At 36.6% G+C, this 26,720-nt stretch overlaps 1 protein-coding gene across 1 annotated transcript in view; it reads left to right on the forward strand.

Moving 5' to 3' along the window:
* The window catches only part of CCDC6 (coiled-coil domain containing 6), a 35,999-nt gene extending 9,515 nt beyond the window's left edge, over nucleotides 1-26,484 (forward strand). The window contains exons 4-10 of the mRNA XM_009325997.1: nucleotides 1,159-1,287; nucleotides 6,538-6,641; nucleotides 8,376-8,536; nucleotides 11,086-11,242; nucleotides 14,509-14,609; nucleotides 18,504-18,628; nucleotides 20,897-26,484. Of these exons, the coding sequence (XP_009324272.1) occupies nucleotides 1,159-1,287; nucleotides 6,538-6,641; nucleotides 8,376-8,536; nucleotides 11,086-11,242; nucleotides 14,509-14,609; nucleotides 18,504-18,628; nucleotides 20,897-21,088 (969 nt within the window). The 3' untranslated portion in view covers nucleotides 21,089-26,484. The remainder of the gene's footprint in view (nucleotides 1-1,158; nucleotides 1,288-6,537; nucleotides 6,642-8,375; nucleotides 8,537-11,085; nucleotides 11,243-14,508; nucleotides 14,610-18,503; nucleotides 18,629-20,896) is intronic.
* The last annotated feature ends 236 nt before the right edge of the window (nucleotides 26,485-26,720 follow it).

Below are 26,720 nucleotides of genomic sequence, written 5' to 3' on the forward strand. Positions count from 1 at the left end.
GCTACACTTCACAGACCATTTTGTCTCTAAATAGCAGCAAAAGGAACTGAATTAATGAACTAGCAATTTTAGTTTGTTTTAAGCTTCACTGTGGATATCCAGCAACCTTGACTTGTGTCTGTGACTTGAGGTGTGTCTCTGTTTCCTCAGATTTTCCTCACACATTTAAACACTATGATCTTACGTGTTGTTATGTGATAGCCAGAAGAACTGGTGTAGAAAATAAGCAGGTGGGAAAAAAATGCCTACAATTTCCAGTGGATGGCCAGAGCACGGTGTAATTACAGTATTGTCTTTTGGGGACATTTGCTTTTCCCTAAGTCAAATTCACGTGTTCGTACCATCATGCCAGTCACACTGTTTTATCCACAGGAAGACTTGGATCCCTGTCTCAGAGGGATTCCATTGTGATTTTGACTGTAATATTAAAAGTGACTCTACTCCAAGCCATAATTTATGTTAAAATGGGGGGTGTGGGGGTGTGGGTATGTTTCCATCTGCTTGAGAGGTTTGAGAGTAAAGATTTTTTTTTAATTGGAAATATTAGCTGAAAAAAAATTTCCCTTGAGTGTTAAGAAAATTTATAACATTGATTTGAAATAACCAGTGTTTTTGTCATCAAAATCTTTTGATTCTTGATAGCATAGGAATAGAAATTAGATTTTTTTTTTTTTTTTTTTTACTATCTTGTTGCACAGCAATTTCAGTGCTATGACTTCAGTCATGATTTTAAGCTTTCAGCTGCCTGGGAGAAGGAAGTGCCAAGACCTGCATTTTATGCTTTGGGTGCTCTTGAGATGATGCATTTAGATTAAAATTAATGCTTTTGTGAACATTATGATAGATTTTTGACTTTTGAAATGTCTATAATTATTTTATATGCTATATATAATGTATCTATTTTGATTTGACTTTATTAAGTATTTGGAAATGTAGTTTACTTCAATCTGCTTTGTAAATGGAACACAGTTTAAAATGTTGCTTTTTGAAGGGCTGTTGGGTGGGTTGTGCATTTTGAAGTCTTTTGAGAAGAATTATCAGTAGAGAATTTAACGTGCAGTAAGAATAAACATGTGTAAATAAACGTATAAAAGGAGCATAATGTTTCATGCTTTTATTTGTGTGTTTAAAATACTTGTGTGTCTCCTAAATTTTTAGCTGCAGCATGAGAAAGCTGAACTGGAGCAGCATTTAGAGCAGGAACAGGAATTTCAAGTGAACAAACTGATGAAGAAGATTAAAAAACTGGAAAATGATACAATTTCAAAGCAGCTCACCCTGGAGCAGGTAACTCCTTACTTTCAGAATTATATGATTGTAAAACAAGGGATTCTGGGGTGGGGGGGGGAACAACTTGTTTTGTATTAGATTTGACTTAATTTTTTATGTATGTAAGAAACTGGGCAATATCAAGAATACAGAAAAGTCAGTTTGACTTTCAAAGCAATAAATCATTAACATAATTTATTGTGAGAAACTTTGAATAATTTTTTTTCATGGCCATTATAACTTTTAGTAGCCTTACTGCAGGCCTTCATGTCTGCTGGACAGCTTTGAGTTTTGCAAACACAACTTTTTTGTAAGTAACGCTTCTTATAGCTGTTCATCCGCTGCCACTCTTATGCTGCTTGTGAGAAAGACTGTCACTTCTGATAGCGGTTAAGCACAACAGTTAGTGATATGTATGTGGTCTAGTTGTGCTCTAGATCACCTTTTTGTGGCAGCTTGGATAGCACAGGACTTGAACTGTGGGATGTCAGCTGTGTATATACTTAAAAAGAGTTGAAATTTGACTACATCCAACTCCCTTTCTCCCTAGACAGTTATGAAGATTGCAGAGATAAAACACCACTTATTTTGATCATGTTTCCACTGGAAGTTTAGACTTTGGGACTGCTCTTATGTCTAATTTTAGGCATGTGCATCAAAGCATCTCAGTGGTGTTAGTAGGAGTCCTTTTGACTTAAAAGGCAAACTGATGAAACATATAGGCTTGTTAAAGAACTTCAGTTTTTCTGGCTTGTGGAAGTCCAATAATTTGGGAGGTGTAAATATAGTACATTATTTCTGTGAATTTTTTTTGCTGTTCTCATCAAATGTGGAACTTTTTTGTTGCTGTTAATCTGAATTTCTACCAGTTTTGTATGACTCTCCTATTTCTGTTGACATTGTGGATAAATTAATTAATGGCTATCTTAATGATGAAATGGGTTTTCTTGACCCTTACGCTAACATTCTATATGGAGAGATCTATGGAACAAATTGAAAAATAGAAAGGTAGGAAGATGTAGTTGCCAGCAAATCCTTAACCAGCATGGAAATTAACATGAGATTGAAATAACTCCCTTAGCCACAAGGTGGTGGTGGCGGACACTTAATCAAAACGCAAAGTAAGCTTACATACTAAGCTGGTTTAGCCTTTGAAATGTTAGCATGAGCCACAGCTGAAATCTTAATGGTATTTATTTTTGTATCATTGTTCTGGGCAGACCGACTTGTGAAATCATAACATTTGAAACGTTGCCACATTTGAATATCAACGACAGATTGTTGAAAAAGCATGGATGCTCAGAGGTCTTTCTCAAATACCTGACCTTGAAAACTTACTTTGTTTATGAAGATGTTAACTTTGGCTGTCAGTCTTACTTAGAAATTCCATGCATATTTATATGTAATGCAATGTATACCATTGTTTTCTCTTACAGTAATGTATAGTAAATCTCAAGTTACTTTGAACTTCAGCATGCTTTCTTGTCTTACACAAATTAAAAAAAAAAAAAGCTTATTGTGCTAATTAACCAGCTGAAGCAACAGCCTTTGGGGCATGTGCTGTACCTAGCAAGAGGCAACCGAAAGTTGTGAGCAGAGCAATGTTGCCTTTATTGTACGCATAGGGAATTAAGGAAGAGATTGCTGCAATGGTTCAACATAACCTTTGCGAGACCTGTTAAACAGGACTTGGAAGGAGTACTTCAGCAATGCTTTGAACATAATCTAAGGCTGCATTACTAGATCTATCACTGTAATCAGTGGGCAGATAGTTACAACGTATGTTCGCTAAACTATTGTTTTTAAAATATGGAACATGAATTATCTATGCTTTGTGTCCTTCCTCCTTTGCTTTCTCTCATCTTATGCCACAGGTGATTGGTAGGCAGCCAGTTTGTAGCAGTGATGGTTGCGTAGAATGTTATTCCGAAATAAAAAATTAAGTTGGATCTTAGGGTTCAAATGTGACCTGACTTAATTTTCTTAAGTCAGCTTGAAATGGCAGAACATTCTTCTCTGAAGGCTAATGGTGAAGAAATTTGCAACATGTGACTATTTCATTAACTGAATCTCTCAGTTAAAATGAGCAATAATGTTCTGTGTTATAGTTCAGTGGTTTGATAGGAAATAAATAGCTGTCAGTTTTGTCCTACAGAGGCCAAGTCTGTGTAGTCTTGCTGTTGCTCTTTAATTGCTTTTCTATTTCACGCAGTACAGTGAGAAACTAGAATTGATGCAGTTAGGAGATGAGAAATAAGAACTGCTAATAATCATCTCCTTTGTCTGCTTCTTTGAAAGGAGAAGAACGTGAAATGTGTAAAATCTTCTGGAAAGATATTCTTGGAGAGCAGCAAAGAATTAAAGCTATAAAGGGGGAGGGGCAGATGAGAAGCAGAGAAGTGACATTTGGGATAGTGGGCTTAGGCAGAGATCATATTCAACTTTCATTGATATGGAAGATCTCCACTTCAGGAGGGAACAGTTGTGCTTGTTAGTAAGTTAGCAAGAAGACTGAAGAAGTGGTAATCCAGGAATACACAGACAATGGATATTTTAGCTGCATTTGAAGTAAAGTAAGTGTATGCATGAAAGAGAGAGAGAGACAAGAAGAAACACAATTGGATGGCGAGGACGTTAAAAGTGATTTTTCTCTTTCTCTGAAGGGAAGATTAAGGTCCAAAAAAGCAGGCAATACTTCCTCGTTTCCCTGTTGTGATGGTAAAAATTGAATTATGTTTTGATTGGAATGTAACTTCGAACCCATATAGAATGACACCAGTATTGACAGAGCTGCTGGTTTGGTCTTGAGATATAATCCCATCCTGCTTATTTTAGTTCAGAATACTATCATGTTCCTAACAAATTCATTGACTGGAGTTAGACTACATTTCAAAGTACACCTGAAACTGCCTAGTGCAAAACAAATATAACTATTCTCTGAATTCACAGCTCTGATCAGGATGCTGCAGTCACTTCTCCGGTAGGTTCAATTCAAGGTGTTCATTCTCAAAGCTTTAATATCCTGACACTGGGAGGAACTGGGACAACACTCAAGATCAGGAAAGGAAGATACTTGTTTCCAGTGTGTTTTCATATTGCTGGAGATGGGGAGTTTTAGATCTCTGTTTCACAACCCAGTTTCTCTGGTGTTTCATCAGAGCATGTCTGTCAGCCTTCAGGGCACAACACAAGACTCGTTTGTATATTGTTGCTGATGATTTGACTTTGCTCACCTACATGCAGATTTCTGATTAATGGACTCCGCTGCCTTGGTGATGGTTGCTATAATACTAAATGTAATCTTAGATTTTTTCAAATCCAATGTTATACGTAATTTACTCTGTCTTCAAATTCCAGTATGCTCTTCTTCCTACCATTAAATGAAATAGATTTATTTTCACCAGTATGTTTCTGTGGGTTTCTTAAGTGCTAGATCAATAACATAGCTGTAAAAAGGCTATGTCAGAGCAGGTGAGTCTAAACCATGCTGCACTGAAGTGATGGAAATCCATTGCTGCAGAAGTAGTCATCTGCAGTCAAACCTTTTTCATCATGTGTTTATATAGATAGCTATGCAATGTAGTGAAGATCTGCGTGTTCGTAATGTAGAAGCACGGTGTGCAGATTCCCAGAATGTTTTGTGTACTTTCTTCCCTCTGAACGCTGTCGGCACCAAGCATTGGCCAAACTGGCTGATGAGCAGTGCCCTAAGACAAAGCACCCTATACCTCCTGGGGCTGAGCCCTTTGCCTTGGTACTACTCCAGCTCCTGCTGGTGTGGGGAACAAAAGTGCCAGTCAGGATCCAAATTCTCATCCCTTGTGTGAGGCTGAAGCATGTTGCTTCTGACTTCTCTTACATTGAAGTGTAAGTTCTCTCAACTGTTAATGTACATCTGGAAACTCCGGCATGGAAAGATTTACTAAACAGTGTTTCTTTTTCTGATTATGTTCCCTATTATTCATGAATATATGTCTATTTTTACTTACAGTAACTAATTCCTCTAAGCTTTAAAGAAGAAAGTTATACATTCATTAAACTTGCACTGTTACCTGAAGTGTGTAAGTTTAAATTTTGTTTGGGTATCTCAATATTAATTTAGTGGTTGGCACAGAGCCCTTACAGATTTAGATGCTGTAATAGCACTTCACCCAGTGATGCAGCAAACGTGCGAGGAAATCACTTTAATCTGTTTTCAGTCTTTCCATTTTGTAATGTGGGATTATTTGCCCATCAGGAAAGTGGTGAGTATTAACTAAGGCTTGGCTGGGAAAAATAACTCCATGCTATTGTCCACCTGTAAAGGTGTTGATATATTCCCATATGTTTCATTATTGCTAACTTCGGGAGTTCAGCTGCCAGTGTTGCTGAATAAGATCACCTGTGCCTCTTAGTATTCCAATGTATTCTTATTAATATTTGCATTATATTTGTACTAAAATACTAATAATATATTTCTTCATGTGTGGTTCTACATTCTATCTGCTTTTATTAGCTTATAGTAGAATCAAGAATGTTTGTTCACACTAAGTGTGAACTTACTAATTCACTTACTAGTGAATGGGAATAACGTCAAGTGTCCTGGTTTTGGCTGGGGGAGAGCGAGGGAGAGTGAGCGAGGAGCTGTGTGGTGCTCAGTTGCTGGCTGAAGTTAAACCACAACATCAAGTTAAGCATTTACTTTTATAAAGCCTTTGCTAGGATAGAAATACATTTGTTTCTGCTGGTAAGGGTTGATACAGTAACACTTAAGGCAGTTCACATAATTTTTTCTTTACAATTTTTGTTATGTTGCTCCTTTATCTAACACAAGGCAAACATGGCTTCTCTTCCATTTCTGGCTTCCTTAACTGTGATTCTCCTACTAAAAAAGTCCAACATTTTTCAAAAGAATAAATGCTGGTGTAGTAGACAGTAAATTCAGTTTGAACTTCAGAGACGCATGGAATAGGAGATGTCTTTGAATAGGCTTGTCATGCCATCAGTGACGGCATGTCCAGGTTTCAAGCTCCTCCTTATTGGCCAGAGAAAACAAGTTCTGTGAGAAAAAAATCTGTTAAGGAGATGACAACTGTGCAACTCCTGAAACTCTTGATTTTTCACTGTCTCTGTGACCAATGTGTTGTGCCTGATTTTTGTCTCCACCTTCTCCTTGCTGTTGTAGAGCATCATGTAAAGTGATGGTGTTATAGCAATGATCTTTCCTAATGGCAGTTCCTTGCAAAAAATACATTTCCATCATTTTCATTAATTGCTTTTCCTCTCCAGCTAAGGCGTGAGAAGATTGACCTTGAAAATACTTTGGAACAAGAACAAGAAGCACTAGTGAATCGTCTCTGGAAGAGGATGGATAAGCTTGAAGCAGAAAAACGGTTTGTCTTGTTGCAGTGTGTTTTGTCACTGTGGGAGAGATATCATTTAATACATAATGTTCTGGATTAGATATGTTCATCTCTGTCCCATAAGAGTTGTTTAATCTATGAAAACCTGGAAGTTAAAGCAGTTATAAATCTCCTTGTTTACATGATGCCACATCCTTGATTGCTTAAAGTAGATGAAACTAAGTAGTATAAGAAATGATCTAGGAAGGCTTGAAGGAATCTGCTGAATTTTTCAACTGCTGATAGACTCTTTTTAAAGCTTCTGGTTTGGGGTCAGCTTTATATTCGTGGCCTAGAGAAAATAACATGGTATTTTAGTGTATTTGTTATATGAGAAGCTCTTGTTTTTTCCCTGTCTGCTCGAAGAAAACTTAAGCTTTTTCTCAGTGGTGTGCACTCATATCATTGAGACTTCCCACTGCTTCTTCAATAGAAGTTAAGACAGTGAGGCTTCATTTTCCTGGGAAAGCTAAGATTAAAAATACATATTAAAGCAACCTTCTCTTTGATGCCATATTATAAGAACTCTGGTTTTGGGGGGAGTAGGGGGGAGAATATGATCAATACCTTATTTTCTTCTACATGTTTAATGACAGTTATGTTAGTGTGACTCTGTGAATCTTGACCTCAGAAAACACCTGAGCCTGGGTGAACTGCAGGTTTTGTAGTTTTATTTTACAGAGTCCTGCTGTGTGGAAGGTGCTCTGGAGAGCTACATGTGATATTCAACAGTGGTAAATCGATAGCGAGATGGGCCTTTGGTAGTATTTTTGTGCATCTTGGATTTAAAGCCGCCTTTAAGCCAAACTGTTTCTGGTTTAATTTATCTCAGACTGTGTGCCTTCTTACGAGGAGCTATGGCGGAGTCAGACCATGCTTTAGTACCACGTTGTATGGTACGTGTGAATACTAGGCCATGCAAAGAGTTGTGCTTGCACAGTGCTGTCCCTGCTCTTCAGGGCAGAGTTGGATCTGGCCAATCAACATGTTTCTAGTGAAGAACAGTTTCATGCTTTCAGGCTGAAAAATACTTTATATGTTAACTCCAAAAATCATCATTTAGAACATTTAATATCTACCATATGCTTATTTCATTATAAGAGAAGTTCATTATTCCTGAATTTACAGTCAGTTATTTGAGGTATTTGAAACCTTGACTATATGGAATACCTTTCTGTTTGGAGATTTAAAAAAAAGGGGGGCAGGGAGACTATTTAACTATGCTTCAGAAAATGTCTGAAGTTTTCTCTTTTGGTAATGGTGAAACCCAGAAAAGCTTGTGTTTCACCATAGACATACTTTAGTCATATTTTCATCTTAAATATGTGTTCTTCCTCTAAGAACATAAACGTAAAAACTCATAAGAGATTAATTGAATTTGCTTAGGAATGGTTTTGTGGAATAAGTAGCGTTCGAGTATAAAACTGAGGTAACTATATATAGTCCAGAATTTGTTTTTCCTTAACTGTATGCAGAAATATTTGGGAGTGTCAATGCCTGAATATTTTAGAAAATCCATCTGTGCTTGGACAAGAAATTTTACCTTTTTTTATTTTGTGTTAAAAACGAAAGCATTATAAATTCTCCCAAAATTCTCTCCCCAAAACCAGTAGTTAAAATAAATCTTATATACCTGTCAGAATCCTTGCAGTGGCTTTCTGGGGGATTTAAGGGGTTTTCTTTTCAGTAGAATTGAAGGTAAAGTTTGAACTATCTTTCATACAGAATTTTGCAGGAGAAATTAGACCAGCCAGTATCTGCTCCACCATCACCCAGAGACATATCAATGGAGATAGATTCTCCAGAAAATATGATGAGACATATCAGGTTTTTAAAGAATGAAGTGGAGAGGTTAAAGAAACAACTGAGGGCTGCACAGTTACAGCGTGAGTAAACAACTTGTTTTAAGTCTTTTTAAGTTTGTGTAACGTAAGACTTTTATATATACTTTCATGAGTTTAAATTTAAGGTAGAAGTTGAAAAAAATAGGGCAGGTTTGTATTAAAATATTTTTGTAATTGCAGTATTATTGCTTGTTGATGTATTTATTCTGCAGTTTGGGGTTTTTTAGCTTTACTAGAAGGGTGTCTGGAAGAATCAACAAATATTTCCTGAATATTTTGGGTCAGAAAAAATATTTCTCACTTTTTTCTTTTTTTCAGGGACTTAGCAGTATTTCAACGTAGAGATTTTTGAAAACATACTTATGGCCTACTTTGGAAGAGTCTTGTTATAAATTAAGAATTACTCAAAAGAATTAACAGCCAGCAAAATAAAGTTCAGTTGTATATAAGAATTTCACCTGTTAATGATTGCAGCTACCATTAAATAATTGTTTGTAGCTGTGTTAGACTAATTGTTCAGGCAGCTATTTGGCTTTACAATATAGCAGAACAAGTAATCTTATTTTGTTCTTACCTATGTAAGATTGCTTTGAAGTTGGACAGAATAAGAAGTTGTGTAGAAGTCCATGTGTGTTGTGAAAAGTGTCATGGACCCTTGACCAGAAGTGGAAAGCCTGCTTTTTGCCCTGCCTTTCAAGAGAAGAGGCTGCGGCTCTGAGCACATGGTCTCAGCTGGCAGGAAGGTCGCTTGCGCCTTCCTGTGATCTTTGCAATGCCAATCCTTCATTGCTTCATGCTAAATCTAAAATTTCTACCCGAGTTTCATCAGTTCTGCCTAGTTCCTAGCATTATATTTCAATTGACAGGTAAGGAGATACCTAACCATATAGACTGAAAAATTTGGGCTAGTGGGAAACAGGCAATATTCTCCCCCTCTAGTGTGCTGGTCTTGACAGGCTAACTGGAATATTTCAACCCCCATTTAGAGAAACAGCTTGCCAGAGGCAGCAGCCTTCCTTAAAAACACAGACGATGGGAGAGTGCTCTTTTGCAGAGGCCTTGTGCACAAGTTTGTGGTATTAATAATTTGTGTCAGTTAGAAGATAAGGACTGCTAATCTTTGTACGTGCCAATTCTGCACTGCAGCCTTCACTTAATGAACTTCAGAACGAGAGCAAGGCCTTAAAGTACTCTTTGTACAAATCTAGCCTAATTAATTTCATTTCAAGTATTCTTTATTTTTAAGTGGTCTCTTTTTGAATTATTTTGATTTAGAGTAAAAATTTAGAAGCATTTAAAATCAAATTCTCATTGAAAATAAGATCTAGGTTTAAAAGTACCGTTTCCCTTTGTGAACAGATTAAACAGAGCTGCAGTATGAATAGCAATACCGATAGAAATGGTGGAGTACTAGCCTGCAAGCAGAAGATGAAACTGAAATACAGTTTTCAGTTTGGTGTTTGCAATATGTGGTCATTAGAGAACCTCTAGTATTATTCATAAATATTTAATAATTCTGCTTACTAAATTCTGATATTGGTATTACATTGTGTATTCCTGAAGCACTTCTAGTCTAGGAACTGTTTTGGTGTAATAATAGTTTTAAATAAGTGATGCTGGTACATTTAGAAGTGATATTTCCACAGAAGAGAGATAAAACATGCATTGTTGATAGTTTGGGAACAGTCTTCTAAAACAGGAATATTCTTTTGACTGAAGGGTGCTGCATAAAGAAGTGATCACAAAGCATGATGAATCATAATTTTTTTTTAATATCAAGGAATTAACTGTAAACTTGATCAAATATTAGAAAACCTCACAAAGTACATTATTTGTATCATAAGTCTTTATCATGTGTTCCATTTTATTTAAATAATCTGTCAAAATATTTTGTAGCTTTCCGCAATTTGATTTTATCACTTTAAATAGCCTGTGATACCAGACCATTTAAGTGATGTTTGCTGAACTTGTTTAGAATTGCAAACTCAAATTGCCTTTTGATGTAAAGAGTAAACCGCTTGTTGGCTTTTAATATCGGTACATATTCTGCTGGCCAATCTCTATGATAAAATGTGTAATTGAAAGAATGCTATAGAATAGATATAAGGTAGCAATTTAATACAATTTTGAGTGTTTTGGGTTTCAGAACTTGTTTTGTGCTTCCTCCTTTGAAATGGAAATATACCTTTAAAATAATTTCTTCTGTTTGTTACAGTAAAATCTTTGTAAATGTGGAATAGAATTATTTTAATGGAGCAGGAATCATTGTATTTCTTCTTTATGGTTTTGGTTTTATTATTTTCTTCATGACTTTTTCCTTTTTTTTTTTCCAAATTCATTTAAGTAAACAAAACTTTTTTGCTTTTTACCTTTTATTTCCAAAATTGCTGTCAACCAGTAATTTATTTTAATAGCTAATGTTCTGAATTAGTCTTTGAACTAATGACTTAGAGATGAGAATTTTGAGTGATCCGTCCTGAGCATTTTCTACACCCTCATTCTTGAAGTACTGGAGTAAAATTAGGCACAACGTATTTGCCTGTCTGTGAAATTGAATTTTAATCAGATTTTAACAAAATCCTGAATTTCAGATTCAGAGAAGATGGCACAATACTTAGAAGAGGAGCGACATATGAGAGAAGAAAACTTGAGACTTCAAAGAAAATTACAGAGGGAAATGGAACGTAGGGAAGCACTCTGCAGGCAACTGTCAGAAAGTGAATCCAGCTTAGAAATGGACGATGAAAGGTTTGTATTTTCTAGCCATCCAGATATGTTGGCATTGAGCTTATTAATCAATACTCATACTGCTTTTTGAATATTATAGAAATAACCTCTATATGCGTTTAATATATGTACCAAATTTCAGCATGGTCCAGGAATATCTTCAGTAGAATTGTATCAAACTTGTGTAGAAATTGCATTAGTTTTAACAGTGAGAAAGAAAATATTTGTATCTGAAGATTGCTTAGGGTTTTGATAATGTATATTGAAATAAATACAGCTGTGGAGTTGAGATTCAGGATAATCCGATCATAGTACCTTTGTTTTGCCCCTAACTTGGTAAGTGCAAGGAATTCTGTGAGGTAGGAACAACGTCCTTACTTAGGGCTAATTTGTTCTTTGCAGAAAGTAAAATGTGTTCAGCCAAATACAAAGGGATACTGTGTAAAGCCCTAGAGAGAGGAAGCATTTCCAGAACTGTGGGGTTGTTCTTGATGTCCAAACCATAACGTCCTTGATTTTTTTTTCTCTACTGTAAGCTGCATTGCTTGCACTGACCTTACAGATAGTCTTGAGTTTTTCATGGTTTTATATGATGCCTTTTAGTGTTTTCTCACATCATAGTCATATGACAGTGTTGTTATCTTGAAAGAGGTTTTTAACTACACTTTGAATAAAACATTCTTATTTCTTATCAAATGCTCATTATTTTGTTACACTGTTTTACATTATTTTGGATTTATAGTGGTCCTTTGGAAAAAAAAAGTTACCCTGTGCTGTGTATTCTTCTGATACTGAGATATTTCTTCTTGGGTGATCAGTATATTTGTTATAAGCCATAATTTACCAGAAACAAAGTACCAGATATTTTGTTTCAAGGAGCACCCTTCAAGTTCAAGGTAGTGTTTTCATTTTAATGAAGTACTGGGCAACTGACATATATTGCAGTAGCATCTGGTATTGAGAGGTAGAGAATACTATATAAAATAAATTGTTAGAAACACAGGATTCTGGTGTTTGAATCTACTTTTATTAGCCTAACCCTTTCTGCCAATATTTACATTGTAATGGAAATACAGTCAAAACCTAAATCGATGTGAATTACCAGTATTAATCCAAAAAAGTAGAGTATCCTAATAATTTTTTTTTGTCAACCAGCTGTAGGTAGTGGTAATCAATAAAATGCAGGAAAACTTGAGTAACTGTTCTGTACTTTTTAGAATTTCATTGTCATGTTGATTTCCTTGGTACTACAAAGGTGTGACAGAATTGCTCCAAAACAGGTATTTGCAGTGTAAGTAATACAAAGTAAAGGGAAGGACGAAGCAGGTATTAGAGTGGTTAGTCTTAGGAGAACTGTGTAGACAAAATAATTGTGGAACTACATGCAGTAATTATTTTAAAATGTAAATTTTTGTCAGCTTACATCGTCTCTCTAAAAATGATGGTGGTGATGGATCAGATATCCCGTTTTTTCAGTTGCGTTCTGTTAGCTGATGATACTTACTTTTTGTAGATGGGGGTAGATGAAGATGCTTTACTGAATGCAAAATACACATCTCTCCCAAAACTTCTTCCTCCTGACTAGCTTTGTCTTCTCAATCCCCCATCCTATTCTCTGGAGTAGTAGGGAAATATCTGAAACCATGAAGCATACTAATGGTGTGCTGCTATTCCATATCACCTGATCCAGGTACTAGGATGACTTACAGAAAATTGTCTTTATGTAGAATAAAATAAGATTAAATCACAAAGACCACCGTCTTGCTGTAATACACATACTGTCTGCATTACAAGTTACTGTGTATTGCAGAGGTAGCCTGGTCAGTTCAATTTTGCTAACCTTGCCACTGGTAGCTCTTTAGAAAACTTATATTTAATTAACTTTAATTTGCCAGTTTGTTAATTTTCTGTTGTTCTCTATTGCAGCTACTTTTATTACCTGATCTACCCAAATTTAAACCAACTTTGGTATCAATACAGTGTACTGCCTGTGTTAGGTGTTGTGGCTTAGTAACTCAGAATATCCTGGTTAAAAATCAATAAGATGCAGTATCAAAACATGTTTCAAATAGTGTATGAACCGGCTCACAGATATCAAAGTAGTCATCATTGTGAGTTCCATCAAATAGGAATATTTTTAATGCTGCTCCATGTTGTGGGTTTTTTTCTGTGATCTGGAAATAAATGTAGCTACTAAGAAATTCTGAGAACACAGTGGTAGAAGGGGAGACGAGTAAGAGTAAAAGGGCTGTTAGGTAGCTAATTTTGCCTGCTGCTTTGCTGTGTCCAGTAAAGAAACACAGCTGAATGTAATAATATAAACCAAGGTGCACTGATTTGCAACCATGTGAGCAGGGGAACCTCTAATCCAGACAACGACTGAAAAATCTAGGTGGAGAGTGCATAAGCAAATCAACCTGAAAGCTGCCAGCCTAGTGCTGTGGGAAAAAATACATAAAATTACTTTTGAGATATAAACAGTAAGTGGCAAGTAGGAGCAATTGGTATGATTTTTATCTCCTTTTACTTGATGTCTGTGAAGAAGCTTCACTGTATTCAGTGAGTAAAGTACAAATAAATACCACTAGAATTATTACAGGTGGGGAAAAATGCCTTGCCTGAGGTTCTAATCTGTTCACTTTATCACAGTGAAGTGTGGGAGGTGTCTTGCAACACAACCTACAAGTATCTTTACTGGGAGAAAGTCCTGGGTCCGAAATGTCTCTCTGTTCTAGTGGCAAAAGACACAATGAGCAAATGGCTAAACATTGAGACCAGAGGGATTCAAGTAGGAAACAGGGCCTGTTTTTAACTGTGAGGCTGATCAGCTGTTGGAACAAATTATCAATACTTTAATGATATTCCGCCACCCCCCCCAACTTTTCATGATTTCAGATTAGTGCTGAATGCCTTTCTGGAAGATACACTCCAGCCAGACAAACTATTGAGTTCAATGTAGAGATGATGTATAAAGTGCAAGAATGTAGGTCAGATCTGATGACATGATTTATACCTCTGGCTTTAATGTGTACTGTTCTAATCATATGCAACTGGTACGGTTTTAACTGCAAATGACTAAGATGAGTCAAGCTATTTCCATTGAAAATTAAGCCAGTATCTGAGCCTTCAGCAATGACGAGAGTTCCTGTCATGATTTCCAAAAGGTGACTGGTCCTTCATTAATCTAATGTGATTCTTATGGGAATTGGAAAAACCACAACGAAACATTTAAAATATGGCACATTTTAAAAGGTTTGATCTAATCATTCTTTACCTTTTTTTGTTAGATATTTTAATGAGATGTCTGCACAAGGATTAAGACCTCGCACTGTGTCCAGTCCTATCCCTTATACACCCTCACCAAGTTCTAGCAGACCTATATCACCTGGTAAATATTTAACTCAGTTTCTAAAATTATTATATCATCACATAGTAACGTGCCCTATTAATATATTTAGGTCAGTAGCCTTTCAAAGCTAGTCTGGAGAAAAAAACTGTATCATAAATGTAAGAATAGTTTTGCCTCATATCTTCTAGTGCAGCATGTTTTCGGATAGTTCTGTTTTACACTGTGAACAGATATTAAAGGTCAGTTAAGTAGCTATCACTTGAACTTTTATTTCTTTTTTGCACTATCTTATTCTCTTTTACTGTCTCTTCTTTCCCCCCGCCCCCATAGAAGTTGCCCAACAGAGGCATAGTTCAAACAGATTTCTAGAGTTTGGCGATGAACTAGTAATGAGACTGCTATTGTGCTCTGAATCAAAACTTCTCGTAGAAGTCTAATCTTGAACATGTTGGAAAAAAGTCAATTTCCATTTCTTTTTAGTAGAGAAATGGCTTTTGTACTTCTGCTATTTTCTGTTGTAAAACAATAACTATAAAATTAAGAATTCCTGTCTCTAGTACTTTGTATAACAAAGGCAAACTAACCTTTTCTGAGTTTTTAATTACGGAATATATTTTTTAAGTCTATGTATTTGTGTTACTAACACATTTATTGGCAGAAATTTAAAATCCCTTAAAATTGCGCTTTGACATTCATTAAAGGTTGTTGGCCATGGATATTATATAGCGATCACAAACTCACTTGTACATAATGAAGTGAATCCTGCATGTCCTGCTTTCCCAAGTTCACCTTTAGAACCTGTCAAACAGAGTCCTACAGTAAGGGCAAATGCAATGTGCTTTATATTGACGTTCTGCAAGATGGGATTGAGACATTTTATTACACAGGTCTGCTAGAATATATAAAATGTCTTTAAACGCTTTAATTTTCAAGATTGGCTTTAGTTTTTCAGAAGGATTCAAAATAGTTTTCATCCAAGTGTTGCAAAAGGAGTGAGCATGTGTGAAAACTAGCTATGGCCATAAGCCATGTTACACTGTTAGAGATGAGCATTATGATAGAGTTTTTCAAGAGGTTTTTAAGCTTCTGAAATGAGCCAAATCACTTGACTTTCAGTGTTTTGCAGGGATGTTACCAAGAAAACAATACATGTTTTTTTATCCTTTTCCTGTAACTGGGTGTACAGAAATGTAGTCGTGCTAACAACTGTTCTGGAGTAACAACTTTGAACATTTGTGGTTATACATATGCAGCCTTCATAATAATACAGTATTCAACTGCACATTGTACCTGCAGTAACCACTGTAATCGCACAGTGGTTATAATTGAAAAATATATATATATAATTGAAAGTATGCGTAGGGAAAATGATCTGGTAACTTACAGGCTTGCATCCTAGATTACCTAGAAATGCACCTAATTTAGATGCTGATGTGTCAGTGCAGGAGTACTCTGTCGGTTTGTTCCTACACTGGGACTGAAGCACATTCCTTGTTCCCTGTGGACTTTACTTCCCATCAGTAGTCCGTTCAAGAGTGCTGCGTTCTAGTGGGAATTATATCCCACAGACAGGGGATGCTGAAACACAGTCTGAAGCAGAGTTAAAAATAGCACAGCTGAAATGATTGTTTCTAACAGAGTTCACAATTTTGGTAATGTTGGTACAGTAAATGTTCCAGGCTACCACTTCTGCACAGGCAGCTACATTACTCTCCTTCACATCTGATAAATTAATATCCACAATTGGGAAGTTTCAGACTTCAGAAAAATAGAAGCAGCAGTTTGTTAGAGAACTAATGAGATCAATAGGGAATTTTGTACAGCTGTCTGTTATATATGAATGCAGTAATGGATGAAAACAAATAGTTTTTGAGTACTTTATATCTAAAATAGTACAGTAAGACACTGTCCAAAGTATCAGCACAGAATAATACAACAGTTATTTTGCATCAAGTAATTGTATGAATTGGCATGTTTTGTTTGGGAAATGATGTGCCTGAATTTGTAGAAACATAATTTGAAACCAGTTAGAAATGCTATAATTTCATATGGATAGCCAGTCAGGTTTAATGGGTCAGATCCTGGCTCCTGAATCCCAGAGTCTTTTGTGCTTGCATGGCTTGAGATGCTGCTTTTGAGGACTCTTTCAAGCTGAGATACTGCTGAGAATTCTAGCACAGTGCATGGAACTTTGAAGATTGTGGAAGTATTGCTACTCCTAGGCAGCTGGGGATTAGTTACTGTAATTACCAATTAGTCTTTAGTGTAGATAAACTGTTTCATGCTTTGCTTCTGCAGCTAGGCTAGATAGAGATTTTGGGCTGCAGAGATGAGCTACCTTGGATGTACATGCACTACTCTGTTATCACTTCTTTGACTGTCATGTAGACTTGCATTTGTAAAACTTTTGGAGCTGGTTTATCCCAAAGCAGTCCAAAATTGTAATGCTGCAAAGGTGACTTAAAGCATGTATTTTGCCTTTTATTGTTCTGGGCTCTTGTCTCTGACTTGCAATACATTGTCACCTACGTGAACATTGACTTGTTTCTGTCCTTGTGCTTACAAAAGCACTTGGTTATAAAACATGTGCTGTACAGACAGTTCGATTGTGTAGTCAAAAGTCAGATTAATTTTGTTGATCTGCATTGTTTACTCTAAAATGACAGTGATTCCATTGGAGTCACTCATAATTTGCACCAGACATACATTGGGGATGTAGCAGAATCAAATTTAGAATTGAAGGAAGCAAGGGGAGTATGTTTTCTTATATAACTTTATTAGTGATCTGAGGCTTGGGGTTGTTTCTTCCCCTCACCCCCCAAGATCTTGTCTCATCAGTTACAGGCACAAACACAGATACATGCAGTTAAGGACAAAGCTGGGTGTTGGTGCATACTGTAGCTGCAGTGGCACTGTTTTGCATTGATTTAGTGTTGAAGTGTGACAACTGTTAAATCCAAAGTGGTGTTATAAAAGTTTAATAGACCTTTAGAAATTTTTTTGGTCATAATTCTCCAAAGCAGTTGCTAGTGTCTAATGCTAAACAGCTGAGAAAAGACTTTTCTCCTGCCTTTCTGATATTTTTGTCAGAAAGCAATAATAAGCTAAAGGTTTTGGAAAATGTTCTGTTTTGCAAAATACTCAAGATGTTCAGAACACTTCAAGGTCTGAACTTTAAACACTTAGCAGTTGCTGTTTCTGTTTACCTTGGTTAGATATACAGAACTCATTTATAAAAATGCAGAGTACCTTACAGAAAGGAAATATTTAGATGGAAGAATTAGATGTTTGCACTTTTGAATATTAGGCTTTCCTTAATGTGGATAAAACAGGTTGTAATTTTAAGTGTTAGTTGCTAGTCAAGTCCTGCTAGCAACTAATCCCAGAATGTTTTAACTTCACAGCCGCAAAGATCTTTGGGTCCCTGCCTATAAATGCCAAAGCAAAACAGGAGGAAGCCTGAGCGTGGATCTGGTATGCCTTGGAGGAGCCACCTACATCCAGTTTCTTTGTGGAAACTCGTAGTGACCCAATGCTAGATGGCTTCTCCAGGCACAACTGCTCTGCTTCTTCGGACTGTATTTTGTTCAGGGAGCCATTTCCTCTGAGGAGAAATAGAAGGCCAGATGGAAATACTTGTGGACTAAAACTAAGCTGCCAGGGGACCTTTAGACCGTTTATGTTAAGTGAAAAGTTATATTTAACATTGTATAATGTATATTTTGAAATATATGGTAGTTTACTACAAGAAAAGAAAATCATTTTACATCACGCTTTTCAGTACAATGACTATTTTTTAGGTGTCTAATCTGGCAGCAGTTACCATTTCTTAACCTATCATTGATTCAGAACTAAAAAATTTTGAAAAGCCTCACACTTTAGTTTGTAATATAAACAAGAATGTTGATATTACCTTGTTTTAACAATTTTTAGGTCTGTCATATGCAAGTCACACAGTTGGTTTCACACCACCAACTTCACTGACTAGAGCTGGAATGTCTTACTACAATTCCCCAGGCCTTCATGTGCAACATATGGGAGCATCCCATGGTATTACAGTAAGTATTTAAAATAGTAAATACTTGTTACCAATGTCAGTTTGGTTTTTAAAAGCTATGATTGCTTGTCCTTAAGCTTTTTTACAAAACATTTTTGTAAATGTTTGTTTTTGTCTCCTTACTCCAAGATATCTATTGCTGCTTTCTTCAACCCTGATTTTCCTCTTCACCCCTCAGAAACTGATTCTTTTTGGAGAACCTTATTTTCTGCAAAAGAATAGGATGTATTATCATCTTAAGGACAGTAATAGGTATCATCTTATGGATCAGCAGGCAGGGTGTGAGAAGTGATGTTCTAAGCTACTAAGCCTATCCCGGGAAGTAAAAACATTGCTTTCATTTTTCTCCTAGTCTCCACCATCTGACGGATGAGTCATCTGAGGTTGCTCCAAGCTCAGGTTTTCTTCAGGATGACACACAATGCTACCACCATGTCACTGTAACAGGCAGTTAACTCTTATTTTCTATTCTCATTGGCAAAGAAGAAAGTTAATATAAACATTTGTTAGGACAATTTCTCATATCTTTCAACTGGATTTATTTCCTTTTTATCTCCGATGTTTGATGCATTTCTACTTAATCGTGTTTCTTCTAAATATTTGTGGAATTTAATGCACAAAGACTGCCTAAATATTAGCCATTTGGCAAAATACCTTATAGTTGTTGTATCAAGACCATTTTAATTTTTCTCAACAGGTATGGTAGTATATAAATATCCTGCAAGGTTTTTGTATATACTTGTCACTCACAGATGTGAAAACATGTTTCAATAGAATTTTTAGTAGAATGCTAAAATGTAGCTGCTCCTAAAATCATTTAGGTGAGCATGCAAAGGTAATTGTTTATTTAATTGAGCAAAGAGCGGTGGGAATGCTACAGTAGTAGGTAGAACAGGAGGGAAGCTGGAGCTCAGCAGGAAGGTAGAATCCTGGTCCAGGTTCAGCCCACTGCTGTGTGTCACATGAATTAGTCACAGGAAGATCTTTATGCTTCTGGAAAACCTGGAACTTAATTTTATAAATAAGTTTTTCAAGGAACGTGTTCTGTTCAGTCTCTGTGAAATACTACTCTTTCTGAAATTGTAAATTAATTGGTGTCACATTGGGTCACTATGAAAAAGATCATCTTCGGGACAAAATACTAATTGTTTTGAGAAGGGTGTTCTTAAGTAGCTCTTGGCTTTGTCTCGATACTGAAACCAGGTCCCTTCATATTATTAGATGTACACAAATGCAATATATGATTTTAAGTGTTTCAGAGACATCAGTCGTCAAGAATCCCTTGGCTTTTTGCATAGAGCATTAATCTATTGTACGTAGTTGTGCAGAAAAATAGATACAATATACATTATTTGACTAAACTGCAGTTTGATTCTTGACTCTTCATTTTTGATCTCCATTACAGAATAAATTGACTTTACCTGTAGTATATTTGGTGTAGCACTGTAATCACGCTTCTCCCCAGAGTTGATCACCTTTGGTTGATTATTAATTGTGGGTGGGTGGTTTGTCATGCCATGAGGTTCTTGATTAATGCTAACTGGATTGGTAAGTAATGAGCATTTTGGTTTCAAAAGTGCAGAAGTTAGCGTTGTGCAGTGTAATTTATATTTTTACATTGCTAACGTTAAAGAAGATTTCCCCCCTACTGGTTTGTAAAGATAAAGTGGATTTTGAATCTTTGTGTAAACATGCAGGTTGTTGAAAATCTGTAGTTTCTGTTGAGGGGAGCTCTCTAACAACTGCTTCACTCCTGCAGCTCAAAGGGTTGTAATCATTTTTGTTCTCCAAAGAACAACTTGTATTATGCTTTGGTCTGGCTCCAGTGTGCAGGCTGAGTCTTTGTACGCCAGCAGTGTAAAATTAAAGGTATATCTGCACCTACTGGTTGGGCAAGCACAACTGGGAGGTGCTGTCTCTACAGTATCTCTTTTTTTTAGGTTGCTGGTTATCATAGGTAAACATATCTTCAGGACGTATGTCTTGTGTTCATTTCCTGCAAGCTGACAGGAAGGAATGCGTTTTCTGTTTTATCTCAAAAGTACTTCCCCTTTCCTTTGCTACTCCATTTCAGAGTAACATTTATTTTATGTAAAAGTTGTATTGTGATTCTTGCAATGTTTTGAAATGGATTCTTCCCACATAATTGTTTGGATTTTTTTTGTGGTGTGGTTTTTTTCTTTTGCCAAGCTCAGTACATTGATTAGAGGACTTGCACCTATAGTTGTTCAGGAGTGTGTTAAACATAATTTCAATATTTGTTCTGCAGAGGCCTTCACCACGAAGAAGTAACAGCCCTGACAAATTTAAACGTCCCACTCCTCCTCCTTCTCCAAACACGCAGACCCCAGTGCAGCCACCTCCGCCACCACCTCCACCACCTGTGCAACCTACGGTCCAATCCGCAGCATCGCAGTCAGCCACTTTTCAACATTCAGTGCATCCCTCCTCTCAGCCTTAGTGCATGTGCTCAGCAGTCTGTATGTCAGAAGTGGACTCATAACATGGAGCAGTTTACTAAAAGCCAAAGGCTTACTTGGCATATTTGGATTTGACTTATTTGCACTGAGGTTATATAGGCTTCACTGTTAATTGTGTTGTAAACGTTTGTATAAAATGCAGCCAGTGTTGTGGGTCTACAACACTAACTTAACAAAGTTTTCCATCAGTGTTTACTTGAACTACATGTATGTCCATTCTCTGGCTGGAACATTTGCTACTCTGTTTGGTAATACGGCATTATGTCGTTTTGCTTGGCTCCAAAGCTTCATTTTCCTGGCTTCTAGGTTTGTAAAATTAAAGGGATACCTTTTTATATTTTTTCATGACAATTTGCAGAAAATTAAAGGCATGATGGGCTATACGATAAATTCTGAAATATTAGTGTTTACCAAGCTTATGGAAAATCAGCAGTACGTTTCAGTCATTTGAAATAACAGCTTCTAGTGCAAAAGTGAGTCAGACACCCTAATTAATCAGTGCCCAAGACACATACTCTATTGTATTATGTAGTAAATAAGCTTAATTCAGCACACAGGACACATCCATACTTCTCCTGTTTAAAAGCACCTCAAATGTATGGTACAGTCTGAATTTTACAGTGAGGGAACTGGCTTGTTGGAGTCTGTGGAATGTACAATTTGTGGACCTTAAGATTTGATGATTTCACTTGACATTTACGTTAACCTGTAAGCTGCCCATACTGTGTGATCTGTCACAATTAACGTCGGTAAGTGTGGTCCTGCCCACAGGTTACTGATAGCTGATTAAAGTGTGCTCTTTGATTTTTTTTTTTTTTTTTTTTTTTTTGCTGCAGAAGGCAATGTGATTGTAGAGAACGGCTGCTGATGATTTTTTTCATGTTAAAAATATATTAATTGTGATTCCCCTGAAGCAAAGTTTGAACAGGTATTCTAAATGTTCAAAAGTCTGTTAGAAAATAAGATTATAAGATGAGCATATAGGAATATACTGGCGTAACAGCCAAAATGTTGTATTGCTTGGTAGAAACAGAGTACAAGAAAGTAGCACAAAATGGCACTAATGAATGCTTATTTAGCAGCCTAAGCCGGTACAATGTATAAAGAAATGTATCCTGAATACATTCTTTCCATCACTTAGCACAAATAAATTGGTTTCACTTTGCAGTGGAACAAAGTGTCACTTCTTGATATTGACATCCTACTCAGTTATATTTTTTTCCTGAGGTTCCTGTTGAGTACTGAGGTTTATATATTATTGATGATTTTAAGTGGTTTACCTCATATATATGGATATGTGGGCCATGGAAAATGACAAGAGAATGTTTATTTTATGAGAATATGTATCTGGCTATAATCAGAGCAGAACATGAGTAATTTATCTTTTGTTTACAAAAGTTTGTTTGACATGCCTAATGCTTTATTAAGGACATTTTTAAGAAGGAAGTACAGCATTCTGGTAGTATACTAACACTTGTACATATATTTTCATGTTTGCCGCTCACCTATTCAGTAAGAATTGCAAACTGAAAATCTTTATAAAATTAGTGCTCTAAATCAAAATAGTAAGTTAAAATAATGTTGTAAAAGGTTCAGCTTAAGGCAAAACTAGAATTACTTCATTGTGTAGCTATGTAGTCTCAGCTCTGAGAGAATCTAGAGAAATGCATATATAGTCTATTACACTTTTTAAACCAATATGGGATCAAGTGCATTATCAAATTACATTAGTTATGGTAGTGACTCTCCAATCAAGTGATTCTCAAGATTGTGGCAGACCTAAAATTTGACCAGTGCTTCCATCTGAAAACAATTGATGGTAGCAGATGCTCACCTTTCCATAGAGGAACCTCAGCTGTGAGCATTGTAATTAAACAGAGCTCCTGAATCAGTGGTAGGATTGCATGTGAGAAAATTACAGCCAGTCAGAGGTGGGACTAAGGTCAAGATAGGATTGGTTTAGTTTGATGCTTGTCCTTTTGTAAACATAAGACGAAGAAAAATTAGATTCTTTTATAAGTAGGATTCCAGCTCAAGTATACCACTGTTTAAAACGGTGCCCTCCTTTCTGAAGTGCTTTGAGATTCTTGGACATATGGCTCTATAGAGTGGCTCATAGTGGTGGTAGTATAAATGTGGGGGGAGGGGGGAAGGCCTTTGACAGTGTTGTTTTAAGATCTTAAAATGGAAAATTGCCTAGAATAATTTACATTTGAAGCATATTCCAAAACTGAATTTGTCTAACCCAAGTTCAGCTGCTGTTACGAAGTGTCTTAGTGAACTCTCCTTACTATTCCAGTGGGACTGTTACCAGAAGAAAATAAAGAACTGACAAATGTATACTTAAATCCTGAAAGTGTAACAAGGCGCTAAGTTGGCCTTACCTAACTAAGAACATTGAACAAATATTTGCTTGCAATCAGAATTGTTAAACTCCATTTGTAGACTTTTTGAATAAGATGAGGAATTGTGCACAACCATCTCCTAATAAATGTAAATGGATTTTCAGTTTTCCTTGTTAATTATAGTCATGAATTACAATTCTGCAGCTGTGATTTTTATCAGATCTCCTATAGACTGGAGAAACTCACTTGACAGTGAGGTCCAGCTTACCATGAGGGCTTAAGTGCTTGACTTCTTTATCTCAGAAGCACCTGGGTGGGTTTCTGCTGTCCTTTTCGTTACTAATTCCTGTCAGTTGCACACTGCATCATCATCACTAGTTGTGTAAGGCCACAGAATCAATTTTTAGCTGTGATGAGCATTTTGTGAGTGTACCCCTTTACAGCTAAAGGGTTTTTTAAAAAAAAAAAAAAAACAACCCCAAACTTCTAGCTGTTTCAGCAGTGTTTTCCTCTCTGACAATCAAGCAGCTTTCTTTTTGCTTTTTCTCTCAAGGGATCTGGCTTGGACACTGGAATGCAGCTGATACTCTGTAGAGCATTAAGAATTTATTTTATCCACGATTTGTTCCAGCGAAGTTCTTTGGAAGAAGAGGTGGGATTGTTCGGAGATAGTCTTCCAACTAACAGCCAGATAAGATTGTTTTGATTACATGTACTCCTCTGAGATCATATTCCCAAGGGCAGAAAGGACTATCGAGTTTTTCAAGGAAGCGTCAGTGCTTTTCCTTTGGCAGTTGCTGTACTGGAGCCGAACAGAACAGGATTCCTTTCCTGTTACAATGTTTGTGTTCAGGAATCCATCTGCCTGGGTGGAATCCCTGTGCACTTCAGCTGAATGAAGAATGCAGTCTTGGAAGCAATGAAAACGAGAAAGCTTCTTGGGATCTGTGCGCGTTGCACTGCTGACAGGAGACAATTTAGACTCCGTATATTTTGTTAAATAAATGGAAACTGATCATGGAGACAAATAAAAGAGCCTTGAATACTTTGTAAAGCAAAGAACGCAGTCTCTCATCCTCAGTATTGATTATTGCTTACTAAGAGGATGCATCTAGGGACCTTGTTTAAGTCTTGTAGTGCTTTTTCTAATCCTAATGCTTAGTTTTACAAGCAGTATGAGTTCTAATACTGTTCAACTCTTTTTGATGTTTCCTTTTTGTTTCAGTCATGGCAGTCTATTTCTTTTTGATCCTTGGGAGTCTACAGAGCATGGACTATGCACAGCATATTTCTCCAGTTCAAGCCATCTCATAAGAAACCAGAAGGTTTATGAGTGTAAGCTATGAAATTATAATACATGCATATGTTACAACAACCTCCCTGAGGGGCAAGATCTGTCCTCCTGAAGAGAGGGAAAACAGAGCCCCTAAGTACCAAATGGTCTGTATGCATAGAGACAATCTGATTTCCTCAGTCCCGAGGAGCTGAATTCCTCTCTCAGCCCTTTTTGGATTTGGACTAGAGTTCTTAATATTTTAATTTTTTTTTTTAATTCCACATCTCACTGTAATAAGCACTCAGGATATCCTTCATTGTGTTCCTTTTGGGTAATAACCACTAGTCCCAGTACAAATAGAGGTTAAGAGTCATTGCCACTTCATAGACCAGAGGAAGTCACTGAATATGCCAGACCATGGCCTTTACGATGCAGTCATAGTTCAGGTGGGAGTGTGTGCTCATATCATGATTTTTTTTTTTCAGCAGCTGTTGCTGTTTTTGCATTAGTAGTGTGCCCTGAAGAGGAGATGGAACTATGGAGTTTGGCACTGCATTAACAGACAGCTGCTACATTAGGGAGAATAGTGCTTGTTCCTATTCAACTAGTTAGGCTCCAAAGAAAAGTACTACCTCATCTTTAGGTTGGGATGATGTGACCACAGGGTCAGGAGAAATGTTGTAGCTGTGCTAGGTTTTGTTCTGCATGTTATTACCTGGATAGGAGTCTTTTCTCACTGGAACTGTGCTCCGGAGGTTATAAAGCTTTTGTAGAGGAGGAGTTGGGAGTTAGGACAGATGGTTGAGGGTTGAGTTTGAGAAAACTCTGTGTCCCTGTAGTAAATTGCTGCTCAGAGTACTCTTTGGCTAGGCCTGGGAATTGCCTGTACTAAAACTACTTTTTTTCTGTGTGGTTTCCTTTCAAAAAGTGCTGTGTTGCAGTTCTTTTAAGTTCCTAACATTGGTATCTAATTAAAAAACAAAAATAGCAATTCCCCTTTCCACAGAAATATTGGAAGTAGTCTTCTATGTGCAAAGGCGGGTTTTCTCACAATATAAATTAATACTGTATCTATAAACAAAGGTGTTTTATTCTAATGGTAAAACCTAAGCTGTCTGAGGCACTTTAGTTTGTGATTGCTGACTTTTGTTTTGGCAGGTGTTTCAGATGAAATCTAAGCCTCCTGTGGAGGAAGAAAAAAATCACCTGACAGCTGTAGACTGTTCCTTTCCTGCAGAAATACAGCAGTTTCCTCAAATGCAAGTAAAAATGGAACAAGCATCCTTGAGCTTTTCTGAAGCTTATATTTAAATTCAGTACCTTGGTGATTGCTCTTGTGTATTTAGACAATCTACAGAGCCTCATTATAGGTCGGTTGGGTGTCTAGCTGGTTATTCCTATGTTTTCCTGACCCTAGTGAAGGAAGCCTGTTCAAATTCAGATCAAATTTATAAATCCACTGGTTAACAACAATGGTCAAAGTGCACATTTGTTGAGCATGAATTCAAGTGATGACTTTAAAAGCATTACACTGTGTTGGTGTGAATTGGAGCTTATTGTTGAAAGAACCTCAGATACGAAGAAGTTTTTTTTAGCAGGTTATATTTTATTCCTGTATTAGCTGTATTATTGCTTTGTTGTATATCTCAAGGTGTTTACATATATTTGTAATTGTTATGATGTGTCTGTAATCAAGCTCATCTGTGCCTTCATGCAGACTTCCAATAAACACTTGATTTTTTTGTATTTACTTGTATGGAAGACTGTGGGGTTGGATGTATATTTCGTTCTATCTGTCAGCCTGTCATCACTGGGAAAAAGAGGAAGAAACAGAACTAGGAATCAGAGAAAGATATATGCTTGTCTTTATTTTTGCTGCCTCTGATTCTAGTTGGGCCATTTCTGGTATTTTTACTTAAATGGCTGAGTGGGGACTCTGGGGATTATCCTATTTGCATAATAAAGTTTGCATAGGAGATGCTCCTTGCTTTG

The sequence above is a fragment of the Pygoscelis adeliae genome, unplaced genomic scaffold (genome assembly GCF_000699105.1).
Source record: "Pygoscelis adeliae isolate BGI_AS28 unplaced genomic scaffold, ASM69910v1 Scaffold4, whole genome shotgun sequence".
NCBI classification, from domain to species: Eukaryota; Metazoa; Chordata; class Aves; order Sphenisciformes; family Spheniscidae; genus Pygoscelis; species Pygoscelis adeliae.